At 38.4% G+C, this 14,991-nt stretch overlaps 1 protein-coding gene across 6 annotated transcripts in view; it reads right to left on the bottom strand.

The window, feature by feature from the left end:
• SCHIP1 (schwannomin interacting protein 1) overlaps positions 1 to 14,991 on the bottom strand; it is a 188,006-nt gene that overhangs the window by 18,995 nt on the left and 154,020 nt on the right. For 5 of the 6 annotated variants that reach the window (XM_066259047.1, XM_066259048.1, XM_066259046.1 and 2 more), the window contains one exon: positions 13,337 to 13,455. In XM_066259047.1, coding sequence (XP_066115144.1) covers positions 13,337 to 13,455 — 119 coding nt within the window. Of the gene's footprint in view, positions 1 to 13,332; positions 13,456 to 14,991 lie in introns of all 6 variants that reach the window. The other variant, XM_066259051.1, reaches the window with a different exon arrangement.

Raw genomic sequence — 14,991 nt, 5'->3', positions numbered from 1 at the left:
GTGGAAGTAATTGAATTGACTTTGAATTTTTCTCTTTTGAGTGCTTCTGAGTTGCCTGTGTGGGCATTTAGCAGGAGTTACAAAAGGAAGAGGAGAGAAAACAGGCAAGCTGATTAGCACTTACGTGTTGGAGAAAAAGTGAGTAGGATTTAATAGTTGACAGCTGGACAAGGATGGCTGTGTGTCTGACTCAGATGGTGTCTATGCAGGGACCATGACTCACATATGAGTCAGACTGGGCTTTAGTTTTTAGCAGGGTGCTGGGATGGGGGAGGTCATCTTGGAAGACAGCAAGAAACATAATTTCTTACAAGTGAAAATTTTTGTGGATGAGCTCTTCGATGAAACTGCTGACATCTTTCCAGCCAGAGTCTCAATCCTACTCTCCTCCCTGAACCTGTAGTAGATAACAGACTCTAAAATAATTGATATACATCAAACTGTTTGTATATTTAAAGTCAGCCTTTCTATTTATTCTGTTCATCCCAGATAGAATTTAAATTTGTGTCTGCTCGATCTGCTGCTGAGTTTCAGCTGCCGGAGCTTAAGAAATGCTCATTCCCATCCAGACCCCTAAAGAGGGGGCTGGGGTAAAATTATGGCACTTGGAGAATCAGTGCCCTGATTTTGTGAAAATGGCAGCCTTTTTAATCTCTTGAACAATGAATCACTGCTTTCATCAGTTTTTATATCCATTTTTTAAAAAAATGTTGAGGCTGTCATCTAGGCTTGGTGGTATTATAATCTTCATCTCAAAGGCATTCTCTGTTATTTAATTTGTGGTCATTTGCATTTTATAAACCCATTAAAAAGAATGCAGTAGATCTACTGAACTACCTTAATTCTATGAAGCTCAGTTGTGATTATTTTGCCATCTTAAAATGAGGATGTGCCTCACAGTCTTGGCCATGCAGGCAGCTGGTGGCAGTTCTGTCCCATTGAACTGTCACCCCGCCAGCCAGTACACCAGTGAAGGACCACTGAGGAAAAGACAGGCCCTGGTAGTTGACCATTCTCATCTTCTTCTTTTTTTTTTTTCTTTTTTCTGAAGCTGGAAAAACAGGGAGAGACAGTCAGACAGACTCCCGCAAGCGCCCGACCGGGATCCACCCGGCACGCCCACCAGGGGGCGACGCTCTGCCCACCAGGGGGCGATGCTCTGCCCATCCTGGGTGTCGCCATGTTGCGACCAGAGCTACTCTAGCGCCTGAGGCAGAGGCCACAGAGCCATCCCCAGCGCCCAGGCCATCTTTGCTCCAATGGAGCCTTGGCTGTGGGAGAGGAAGAGAGAGACAGAGAGGAAAGCGCGGCGGAGGGGTGGAGAAGCAAATGGGCGCTTCTCCTGTGTGCCCTGGCCGGGAATCGAACCTGGGTCCTCCGCACGCTAGACCGACGCTCTACCGCTGAGCCAATCGGCCAGGGCCGTTCTCATCTTCTGATGACAACAAAGCCCCAGCATCAAAACCTGCAGAACGGGGACAAGGCTTAAAAGGTGATGCACAGCAAATTTCACTTCTTTTTCCATGCAGAAAAGATGTGTGATAAAAGTATATATCCAAATAAGTCTAAAAGGAATCTATCAATAACAAACATAAAAATTCTAGGAGGCATGGATCACTTAATTGGCAATGGTGTTTTGAAATATCTTCCATGGGTTTTTAATGCATGTGATAATCTGAATGAGACTAATCTGAGGGGCACAGAACATTCAGTATGATTGAACAAAAGGGTTGTGTTAAACTTCCAGATGACACTTCTGTAAGTCAGTGAGGGTGTTTTCTCAGAGCAGTGAAAGCTTTTGTAAACTCTCAAAGGAGCCCAGTGTTCATATGCGCTCTCACACATGTGGGAGCACTGTCCATGAAGCGTGCAACCCACAGTAATGAAGTCATGACAACTTGTCAAGGATGTTGCACCAATGAAAAATCATTCCTCGAAGCTCTTTTAATTAAACATTCAGCTTTACACTGCAGCCATTTCTAAATATAAAATGTAGCCCTGTGGCCTTTTTCTTTCTGCTTCCCACTCTTTCGCAATAGCTCTGGCAATGACTTCTCATCGGTGATTTAAAAAAAAATTCCTAAGACAGGGTACAGCTGGTTATGCCTCTAGCAAGATGTCAAATTTTGCTTACACAAAATTAATTGCACCTAATTAAACTGGGGTCATTGGCATTACTGTAAAGCGAGGCTATTTATTAGACAAAAAAATTTCTCAAATACCAATTTGCTTTTCTTTCAGGTTTGTAAAAGAAGAATTGCTTACATAATTAAATTTTTTTTGCCTTTTTAATTTTATTGATCCTGAAAAGATTCAGTTCAAATCTTGCTTCACTTATAGAACTGTTTAACATTTTAGAATATTAGAGGTAATTTTTGGAGGAGGACATAAAAAATGATAGGTTTTCTGTAGATCACACAATGACTTTTCAAATAATATCATTTTAAAAAAGAATTTATAAACTTCCATTTGCAATGATGCATACCTTAGAATTGCTAATACAAAGGGTTTTAAAGCAAATTATTAGTATTCATGTATGAAATTAAAATGAAGTTAAAAACATGTTGCATGTTATAAATAGGTTGCTATAGTATGCATCTATTACAGAAAAGATGCCACAGAAAATAAATAAAATGTGATGAGATAGGACAATTCTTTCCTCACCCAAGCTGGATATATAGACCATTTTTCTCAGTTCTACCAGTAAGTTATGCAAAAATTATTGTATCTCCCCATGTATAAGACTCACTCTTTTTCAAAAAAATGTGGGGTCTAAAAATTGGGTGCATTTTATACAGTGGTTGTAGATTTTTTTAGTTGCATTTCCCGCTTTTTTGCGCTTGTTGTCTTTATGCTAATTTCGTACTTGTTACAGGCATATTATGGTAGATTATGTTTTGCCACGTTCTGCCCAGAAATGGCTCAGAAAAGATTATTGCACAATACTGAATTCAAGTTAAAAGTGATCCAGTTTGCAAAAGTGAATGGAAATCATGCTGCTGAACAAAAGTGTAGCCCTCCTCCAACTGAGAAATCAATCCGAGACTGGCTATGGGAAGAAGAAACCCTACTGAAAACACCACGGCAGAAGAAGGCCAGGAGAGGCAAGTCAGCAAAATGGCCTGATTTAGAGAGGGAATTGAAGATATGGATTGAAGAGTAAAGGGCAATTGGAATTCCTGTTTCCACAGAGATGGTTCAGCATGAAGCAAGAAAAACTGCTGATGAAAAAGAAGTTACTGATTTAAAAGGAGGACACAATTGGTGCTTCAGGTTCATGAAACAGAATGGACTAAACATGAGTACACGCAGCAGACTTGCCCAAAAGACGCCTGAAAGCTGTGAGCAGAAGGTCCTTGAATTTCATTTGTTTCAGTGTCGGAAGACACATCAGTTTGAGTTGGGGCAGATTGCAAGTATGGACAAAGTCCCCCTTCATTTTGATGTCCCAAGTAACAGAACTGTTGATAAGAAGGGGGTGAAAACTGTAACTGTGAAGGCAAGTGGAGAGGAAAAGAGCCATTATACAGCTGTTCTAGCTTGTTGTGCTGATGAAACCAAAGTGCCTCCTATGCTGATTTTCAAACGCAAACCAATGCCAAAAGAAGACATTCCTTGAGGAGTGATTGTCCACGTTCATGACAAGGGCTAGATGGAACAGGGTGGGATGAAGATCTGGTTTCAGAAAGTTTGGAGAAGGAGACCAGGTGGGCTCTTACACAAACTTGCCCTATTGGTGCTTGATCAGTTCAGGGCACACATAACAAAAAACACAAAGAAGATTGCTGCAGAGCAAAAAACAAAACTTGCCGTCATACCTGGAATCTTGACATCCTAGCTCCAACCACTTGATGTCAGCTTTAACAAACCCTTCAAAGCTGCCATGAGAGATGAATGGTACCAATGGATGAAGTCTTCTGGGGACAATTTGACACCAGCAGGAAGAGCAAATAATCTAACTACAGAGAAAGTTTGTACCTGGGTGAAAAGATCCTGGGATATATCAAGATTGAGATCATTGTCAAGTCATTTAAGAAGTGTGGCATTTCAAATGCCATAGATGGAACTGAGGATGAGGCAATATATGAAGACAGTGATTCGTCATCAGACACAGATGAGGACAAGCTAATGGATGGGAGTTTTGACAGTGATGAAGAGTTGTATGAATTTTATGATGAATAAAACTTGAGTTCAGTAACTTCACAGAATACTGTTTTATCATATTTTGGGCCCCAGAATTAAGGTGTGTCCTGTACACAGGAGCATCTTATACATGGGAAAATATGGTATTACCATCAAAGACAGAAGGTTGATTCACTTTCCCAGCAAAATGATGCTGATTTGACCTGTGATTCCATAGCAGATTCCATACAAATTCTTAGTTCTTCATAGTCAATGCTTCTGTGAATCTAATTTCTTCACAGTTCTTCACTATCAGGGGTAGTTAACCATTTTATACCTACCATCCACTTTTGTATCTCTGTTAGTAGTAAAATTTTCTAACCGCCCACTGGTTCCACAGTCATGGTGATTTATAAAGTAGGGAAGTAACTTTGCTTTATAAAATTTATACAGCAGAGTTACAGTAAGTTAAAGCATATAATAATAATTACTTACCAAGTACTTTATATCGGATTTTCGCTAAGTTTGGCAGAATAAATCTTTATAAAACAACTTACTGTAGTTAAATCTATCTTTTTATTTATACTTTGGTTGCTCTGCTACCGCCCACCATGAAAGCTGGAACACCCACTGGTGGGCGGTAGGGACCAGGTTGACTACCACTGCTCTAGATCAACATTATCTGTCCAGTTGATACAACTACCTAAGGCTATGGTGCCTCCTGCTTTCCAACCAAACACAAAAGGAAGTGGTGGGTACCTATTATTGTTCCTGTCTCAGCCACTCACCAATAAACCCATAAACAGGAAAAATATGTGTTTTGATTAGGGATGCTGGTATGATTGAGATAAGTAAACAGTAGTCATTATTCAAACCAGATGTTCAAAAGCTCTCTGAGGAGTTTGTTTTTTTATAATATTCAGAATATTTGGAGAGAAGAGCATGGCATATCCTAGGTTACACTATCCCATCAATATACTTTAATGAAAAGGACTGTATTAGATTGTATTTATATTTATATGTATGTAAATATAATCTATTGTGGGGAAAGGTAAGAGGAGATAAGAGTCAGGTTATTTTGCAGTTGCTCTGAAAAATGAAAGATTTCCTAAATGTCTATCACTAATGACCAGTCTATCTTATGTTCTCATAGTAGCCAAGCCAGGGTTGATTCCTTTTATAACATTAACCTATATAAATTCAGAATAAAAAATATAATGTTGATTCAAGATCAATTTGACCAATAGAAATATTTTCTAGGAAATTATTATACTTGTAATAAAAAAATCTACTTTTTTCAAGAACATGATTATACCTAATATTTCTTAGAAATATTTTAAAAATAGATAAATCATTTTTTTCTCATTTTCTTTTAAACTTCTAAAAGCTTTCTGCCAAACCATTTTTAAATAGAAAAAAAAAATGACAAAAGTCATACAGTCTCAGTTTGTAAGGCTGATTGTGTGTGGATTAGCAAATTTTGAAAGGAAAAATATGGCGCTTCCTATATTTGCCACATTTCAGTATAATTCAAACTTAATTAGCTGAGTTATAAAGCAATATCAAATATTCTTTTGCTATAGTATTAGGCATGAAATATCTTTATAGGATTACTGTAAGCCTGGCTTACATTTCACAGCTTGTCATTCTTTTAAAACATGCTTTAGGAGAGATTGCCAATTAGAAAAATACAGTGGTGACAACTGAGAAAAACTTATACACACAGGAGAAGCTAAACACATCTTCCCAGAACACCCTCATGCTACATCATAATTTCTCACATAATGTGTATGAAGTTCATTTTTAAAGGTAAATACACAAAATACATAAACAGAACTCCATTATTCTGCCAAAGATCCCACTTACTTGGATAGTCTCCGCCTTAAAAGTAAGCTTAGCACTTTATAATTTGTTGCTTCGCCAATTAATTTTAAGTCCTCAGCCTCATTTAAAATTGAGTAATGAGCTCTTCAGAGTAGTACATTCACATGATTTGATTATTTAACTAATTCAACACATATGCTAGTTGGTTTTTTTTTTATTTTTTTTTGTATTTTTCTGAAGCTGGAAACGGGGAGAGACAGTCAGACAGACTCCCGCATGCGCCCCACCGGGATCCACCCGGCACGCCCACCAGGGGCGACGCTCTGCCCACCAGGGGGCGATGCTCTGCCCCTCCGGGGTGTCGCTCTGCCGCGACCAGAGCCACTCTAGCGTCTGGGGCAGAGGCCAAGGAGCCATCCCCAGCGCCCGGGCCGTCTTTACTCCAATGGAGCCTTGGCTGCGGGAGGGGAAGAGAGAGACAGAGAGGAAGGAGGGGGGGGTGGAGAAGCAAATGGGCGCTTCTCTTATGTGCCCTGGCCGGGAATCGAACCCGGGTCCACCGCACGCCAGGCTGACGCTCTACCGCTGAGCCAACCGGCCAGGGCCACATATGCTAGTTTTGATTATTTAACTAATTCAACACATATGCTCTGGTACATTTTTGAGACTGTGTGACCCCATAGTTTTAACGTCCTCAGGTATTTTTGTAAGAGGTGAAGTGTTTCTAGCTCAATGAAGAATTTCAGGGATTGTAATAATTAGAAAAAAAATTAGTTCTAATAGGGATGGAGAGTATGGGTTACACAAATGCAGCTGAATGTTTCTTAGGGCCTTTCTCCTACATTATTACTGTTGTGGGGGAATGACCATCTTCACAGACTTTTAGTTTACAGCAATAAACTGATATTTCTTAGAAACATTATATGTTATTATTAATCATTATCCTAATGGCTATCCAAAAAGTCATCGTGTTCTCACAAAGGATGATCTCAACCCAGCATATGGAGATAAAAACATCTGAAAGGACAGGATATAAATAATCTTCCTTATGGCAAGCCAACAGGTGTAGCTTGTTCCGAGCTACTGTGAAATATGTATGTGTTTTGATATTTGTGTCTCCAAAGGGGGCAGATGACTCAGTGATTTTCAAGTCAGGCTCTGCCCAAAGAGTTTCAGGTGGGTTAGGAACTGGCAGGGAAGGATGGAGAGGGTTCTAAAGAGGAGGCAGGGTGAGGGGAATACAAGGTGGAACCATGGAGTGGCACCACAGGAAATGATGACAGGGATGTCTGGGTAGGGATATTCCAGGCCCTCTCCTTCAGTCCCCCTCAGCCAGAGGAGGACTGCTTTCTTTCACATGCAGGGTTTCGCACAGTATTTGAGAAGATATTTTATTTTCATTATTTCACTTATATATGGAATCTAAAGAACAAAATAAACAAACAAAATGGAAACAGACTTATAGCTACAGAAAACAAACTGATGGTTGATAGATGTGAGGAGGGTTGGGGGACTGGGTAAAAGGGTGAAGGGACTGAGAAGTACAAATTGGTAGTTACAGAATAGTCACAGGGATGTATAGTACAGCACAGGGAATATAGTCAATAGTATCATAATAACTGTGTGTGGTACCAGGTGGGTACTTGAACTACCGGGGAACATTCTGTAAAGTAATAATTGACTAATACTCTGCTGTACATCTGACACTAATACAGAATAATACTGAATATAAACTGTAATTGAAACATAAAATAAAAAATGAAAAACCTTCATGAGACTTCTATTTAAATGTGGCATAATGAACAAAGCTATTTATCTATTCTTGCTTCTGATATCCTAGTAAAGTAATATTAATGGAAGAAAAAAGGTACAAACCTACATGGACAAGAAAATGGAGAAGATAACAGCACACAAGAGAGTTTGAGAAAATATCGGAAGATAAAATGTCGATGATGAGAGGTATCTGACAACACCTGACAGGACTATCCAGATCCTCTATTTGCCCTGATCTCCATGGCAAAAACATATGGGCTGTTTCCCATATAGCTAGATTGTCAGAGAAGGTCTCTTGAGGAGACAGTATATGTCATCAAGCCCCAAACAGAGAGTTTACAAACAGCTTTTTGTGTTTTATATTTATTTTTAATGGACAGGAATCAAAACAAAAAATAAATAAACTCAGAAAAAATCATGGACAGTGTACAGATGAGAAGAAAACATTTTAAATAATAACTGAAATTAATACCTTTAGTGAGATGAGAAAGTATTAAGTCAAACATTTTGAAAACACGAAATGGACAAATTCTTTCAAAAATATAACTCATCAGAACTGATTCAAGAAGAAAGAAAAATGTGTGCAATCTTATAACCACTTAAACAATGGAAGCAGTTAAAGTAAACACACAAAGTAAATACCAGGCTCGATCACACAGGTGAAAAACATCATTCTAACAGTATAGAGACTTTTGTACACAATATGAAAGAAGAAATAGTACTCAACTCATTTTTAAGCCATTAAACTCTGATTCTAGAGAAAACCAGAGAGAAATATTATAAGAATAAAACAGACTAATGTCACTCATGAATAGAAACATAAGCATCTTAAATAAAATATAAATAAAATCCAATAGTGTCTGCAAAAAGATAATATCCTCAACCAATTTTGGTTTATACTAGAAATGTAAGAGTTGTGCAGTATTTCAATGATATATAAATGTAATTTATCAATTCATTACTAGCTTAATAAAGTAAATCATACAATAAATAACCTCAACAAATGCAGAAAAAAGTAATGAAGTTAAATACCTGTTCATGATAAAAATCACTTATAGATTATGAATAGAAGAGGATATCATTAGTCTCACAAAGAGAAACATTAAAGAAAACATTAACATCATCCTGAATGGGGAAACATTAGAAGCATTCTGTTTAATATGAAAAATAAGCTAGAGATTCTAACTATTACCAGTTTTCATTCTCAATGTGTCAGTGTAACTACCCACTGCAACAAAACAAAAAAGCCAAAGGCATGCTATTTTTTTATGTAGATGATATTGTTTAAAAATCTCAAAGAATATACAGGTAACTTTATTAGAATAGGAGAGTAGAGAAATAATAGAAGCGATAATAACAAAATGACTGGATATAAGACTACTATACAAAGTTAGCTGCATTTCTGTTCATCATCAGCAAACACCAAGAAAGCATTATCAAAGAGAATTTAAGGTAAAACTATCAACTATCTAGAAGTAAATACACTACTCACAAAAATTAGAGGATCAGGAAACATGCAGATTCCTCAGTACTTTCAGCCTTTTGTATATAGTGCATTTTCACCAACGAAATAAAAGTTGGTTTTGCATCTCACTTGCATAATTGAACTTTCTTTGACTTGTTTGCTTTTCTGATGTTCTTGTTTAATAAAAAATAAATAAAATGCTTCTTTTTTTAATCGCTTCACATTCATTTTGAAATATTCCCTAATTTTTGTGAGAAGTATATAAGAAAAGAGGTGTATTATCTCTAAGTGGAAAATTACAAAACCTTAAAAATATTCAATAAAATCTAAATGAAGGAGAGACAGGCTATGTTCATAGATTGAAAGGTTAATATTGTGAAAATGTAATTCTCCCCTAAATTGATCTATAGATTCAATGCAATTCCAGTCAAAATCCTAAGAGAATATTTTGCTGAACTTGATAAGATGATTTAAAATTTATATGGAAGAATAAAAAAGCAAGGATAGGCAGTGTGTTTCTGAAGAAAAAGAGTAAGAAGAGGGACTTCTCAGTTCAGATGTCAGGACTTACTTTGTTTTCTTTTCAGGACTTATTTTGAATCTTTAGTAATTAAGACTGTCTGATCTGATGAAGCAGGGATACAAACACTGATCAATAAAATAGAATGTATTCCATTAAATCTCTACTAGATATAGAAGTGGTCAAATCAGTGAGTAAAAAAGGGATTGTTTAATAAATATGATGAAAAATAGTTATGCTTATGAAAAAATTCCTCATACCATATCAAAATACCAAATCCTGAATACAGACTTTTGAAAAAAATCAATACTTTCTATCATCTCAATAAATTCAATTAAAAAATCAACACTTTCAACTTTTGGTAGGTCATCTAGGTTAATGTCTTTTGAACCTTGGGGTAGAAGATTTTTTTTTATATATATAAGACACAGAAAAACGACTCTAAAATAAAAATTTGATAAAAATTTACTGTATTAAAATTAAAAACATGTGGTTATAAAAGACATTGAAGAAGTGAAAAGACAAGCTACAACTTAGGAGAAGATAGTAGCAACACATACAACATATTAAGGATTAGTATCATGACTACACAACTTCGATAAGTCAATTTAAAAAAGCAGAGAACCCAATAAAACCCAAATAGACATTTCAAAGAGGAGGAAACAAGGATAGCTAATAAGCACAATAAAATACCACATTTAATCCAATCAATTAACAAAAGTTTAAAAGAACTTGTCAATATCAAGTGCTAGAAAGGTTATAGATGCACAGAATCTCGAAATGTTGTTCATAGGCATGAAACTTGTTGCAACCATTTTGGAAAAACAGATTGTCATTATCTTCTAAATGTGAGCATTCAGGAATTTTCCCAGTAATTCCACCCCTAGGTATATACCAAAGAGAAACTCTTGTGCACACAGATAGCAAAAGATATGCATAAGCACATTTATATGCAGCACTGTTTACAAGAGTGAAACCTTTGCAGCCCAATGCCCATCATTGGAAGAGTGGCAGAAGAAACTGATCATAGCCACATAGTGGAATATAACAGAGCAGTCAAAAATCACAAAGCATCAAAATAAAGGGGGGGGCAATTTTAAATTCAGAACAAACAACAAAATTTCTCAAGTAATGTCATTTATGTCATGGTTCAGTATGAATAACATATGACCTCAATAATAGTTATTTGACCCTAAATTGTGAAATAATTATGAAGAGAACAGGATTTGGAATACATTGTTATGTGTATGAGAGAGCAGTAAAAGAAAGTAAAATCCAAAATTTCTCCAGTAGGTGTTCAAAGGATGGTTATTTAAAAGTAAATGCTAAGAAGATAAACATTTTATTGAGATATGTAGGTAAATACCAGAAGAAACAGCTAAGTAGTTAAAAGTTTCTGGTGAGTGAGATAAGGACAGAGAGGGATGAGACAGGAGACTGTTACTTTTATTTCGTGTTATACACCTTGCAGTTACTATTAATTCTATTTCACTTTCACAGCCATATATATAAATGTATGTGTGCATGTATGTATATATCTGTTTCTACATCTATCTAACAAACTTTGACTTAAAATACAAAAACCTCCCATTTGGACTGGATGGATATGAATGACATTGCTGAGCCAAGGAATAGCTTCTAGAAAGAAGCTTTTTGGTGTTTTGGGGAACATTTGACAGCAGTAGCAGAAATCTGTAAGACTATACAGTCCAATCACCTCATTTAATGAAGGTAAGGAAACAGGCATGAGAAAACCAAATAAAGTGTTACAGTCTCAAGATTAGAAGCTCACTAGGACTAATCCTCAGGCCTCCAGGTGCCCAGGCCAGAGCCCTTCCTGCCACCGCCCTCTGGGAGGGACACAGGTGCTTCTACAGCAGAGGGAAAGGCTGACCTTCCAGCTTGGGAGACTGAGGAAGAGATGCCTAACTCTGCATGGCCGAACTGCAGCTCCTGTCTTGACATGCTGACTCATGCAGTGACCCTAAATATGCAGACATGTGAGCCTGTGTGTGCTTTCTGACTTTTGCTGATTTAGATGACTCCCTAAGGATCAGACTAAAGCACAAGGCTTACTGAAAGCCAGCTAGATATAAATAAATATTAATGTGTCTAATTCCAGGCCTCACATGAAGGAGAGAGTAGAAATCTATTGGATAAATGAGTGCATAAATGCTATAACATGCCTCCCACACCTGGCCTAAGATAGTAAATATATCGAGTATTTACACAGGGAGTATTTACTTTTATTAGAGAGCCCAAAGGAAGACACAGCCATTCTCGCCATAAATAGGCATTTGGGGAGGCATCAAGGGAAAGCTAATAGGTCTTCAGTCACTACCATCTTTATTAAAACAAAGCTCCATGTGTTTTAATTACTTGGGATATCTATATTCAGACAAGCGAATTTTTCATATTGTCTATACCCTCACTAAGTAAAGTGTGACCTATGGATTGGCAGTCCCGACATCAGCCAGGAGTTTGTTAGAAATACAGAATCTTGAGCCCCACCTAGATATAGTGAGTCAGAAAGAGAATCAGTATGTTAACAAAATCAGCATTTTACATGCACATTAAAGTTTGAGAAGCTCTAATCTTCTGGGTAAAATTATAATTGTAATATATTTTTTTGGGTTTTTTTTTTTTTTTTGTATTTTTCTGAAGCTGGAAATGGGGAGAGACAGTCAGACAGACTCCCGCATGCGCCCGACCGGGATCCACCCGGCACGCCCACCAGGGGCGATGCTCTGCCCACCAGGGGGCGATGCTCTGCCCCTCCAGGGGCGTCGCTCTGCGGCGACCAGAGCCACTCTAGCGTCTGGGGCAGAGGCCAAGGAGCCATCCCCAGCGCTCGGGCCATCCTTGCTCCAATGGAGCCTTGGCTGCGGGAGGGGAAGAGAGAGACAGAGAGGAAGGAGGGGGTGGGGTGGAGAAGCAAATGGGCGCTTCTCCTGTGTGCCCTGGCCGGGAATCGAACCTGGGTCCCCCGCACGCCAGGCCGACGCTCTACCGCTGAGCCAACCGGCCAGGGCCAATTGTAATATATTTTAACTGGAATTGAAAGCTATGCACATAGCCAGTGATATTCTGAGATAGCGAGAAATGATATCTTGAAATGAATTAAGATAAAGAAAGACCACCTGAAGGACAGGTTAAGCTCAGTAATAAACATGAAATGATCAAAGTGGGAACTGTATTGCTTAGTTACCAGTATTCATTGCAATCAAATGTAAGAAGGTGGCAGTTTGCTGGATGCTCTAGGACTGCTTAATGGGAAACCTGGTGGTCTGCCATGTGTCCCTAAGCACCAGCCAGCTTGCTGTGGCATGTGCCTGGATTTCCCGTCACAGTGCAAAATCAGTGCTGTGTCTAGAAAAAAATGAAAACTAGAAATCTGACCTCAGGTGGCTGGGCAAATGTGCCCCCCCCCCCCGCCACCACAAAAACACCCAAAACTAAAACCCTCAAAAACCCTCAACAAACAAGGAGAGATCTGTCCAGAATCCAAATAAAGGTGATAGTATTATAAAAAAAATACTCATGGATTTAAAGGATACCTTTTTTTAAATGGGTAGTCAGATGACAAAATCCATTACCTACATCTCATAAGATCAATTCAAAAGAACACTCACCGAGAGGAAAGGCTTGGCTTCCCACTTTTGCTACAGCTGGTATAAATGCCTGGGCCATCATCAAAGAAGCTCCCGAGTGCCAACTTCTGTCGGATAGATTCTCTCTCATTTTTCTGTGCCTAAAATTTCAGGAAAATAAAAAATGCTGTTAAGTGTGCGGATACATCACAATCATCGGCGGTCTCACTGCTACATTTCTCAGAACTGTAATATTAGATAAAAATAAATGTCTAGGTCACAGCAAAGCACCTGACTTATTAAGAGCTGGAATCAAACTAGTCTTTCCTGGCCCCACCTCTGCAAAGATTTCAATTCTCCAGAGCCCTTCACGAGGTTGAGTGTGGGAATCTTTATTGTGGCATTAAACAATTGCCACCAGGACAGACCTAGATTTCTTGGAACTGTAATCTTCTCACTTGCTAGAAATTACAGAGTAAAGCTGTGGAGGGCAAGCATTTTGTCCTAAATCAAATTGCTTTTATGGCCTTTCCCTGGATTATTGTCTTTTCTCTTCCTTGTGTCATCCTTCAGTGCACTTTCTCTATGGCAAAAACGTTCATTTATCAAGCACCATGCACAGAAGCTCTGTAGAGATGGCCGGCACCACACTCAGATGCTGGAAAGGAGCCCTGGGCGGGCAGACATAGCCTCTGCTGACACGTGACTCTCAGTCTTGTGTGTAGCTGGGGACTGTGGTTTCTGTTCTAGAGTTGATCTCACCAGGTTTAGAATATGTGAAAACATAACATATTGTCTGGAATAGCTGGAGAATTTTAATTGAACCCATCTGTTTCATATTTTTGAAGGAAAATCAGGTCGGTGTGCATAGGAAGGGATCTGGTAAATGACACTACTGACATAATTGGGATAAGTTTACAACATGCAGCTTCCCATAAAAGTCCCATAAAAATTCACCATGCTGAACTTTTAAACCCTTTAAACAACAGGAGAGAAGATTAGGAATGATTTCCTTAATTAAAAATAAAACAGCTATAAAAACAAACATCAGGAGTTAGAAATTCTGGGGTGAGAATGAGATTTTGGTTTTCCATTTTGTGGGATGGATAAGACAGGTGGAGGCATCATTTTATATTCTGAGTTGTGGGCTGAAGACTACATTGAGCAAATTAGGTTACCAAACCCAGCTTTATGACTGGGTGTGGCTACAAAAGGCACGTGGGCTCCTGGATCCCTCCAGCAGGGGTTCTGGAGCCAAGATCTGCGTCAGAGTAACTAAATGCACAACCTGTTGGAAGGGCAATAAGCATTCTTCCAACTTTTACACTAAGCAATTACATATCTATCTATCTATTTTGGCATATACTAAGGGAACTAAAAGATACAGTGTGTGTCTGTGTGTCTGTATGTGTCTGTAGACAACTTGTAGAATCTGATGCTATCTCTGGGCAGACAGCATCAGACTTGAGTTGAATTCTTGGACACCCTGCTGGTGTCCAGAATTTTTTGTTGGTATGGGGAGAAGTCTTTCATATTGGAATCAGGACCGGAAATGCTAATTTAATGTATAATGTAGCCACAAAGAGAAAGATTACTTTTACACAGTTACAGATATGCTACTGATTTCACATTGTTTACTGGGCTAGCACAGCATTGAGCCCTGAGAAAGTAACTGTGAGGTTGGAAAGGGAAACAAG

Source organism: Saccopteryx bilineata, chromosome 2 (genome assembly GCF_036850765.1).
Source record: "Saccopteryx bilineata isolate mSacBil1 chromosome 2, mSacBil1_pri_phased_curated, whole genome shotgun sequence".
Lineage (NCBI taxonomy): Eukaryota > Metazoa > Chordata > Mammalia > Chiroptera > Emballonuridae > Saccopteryx > Saccopteryx bilineata.
This window is presented reverse-complemented; position numbering and strand designations above follow the sequence as displayed.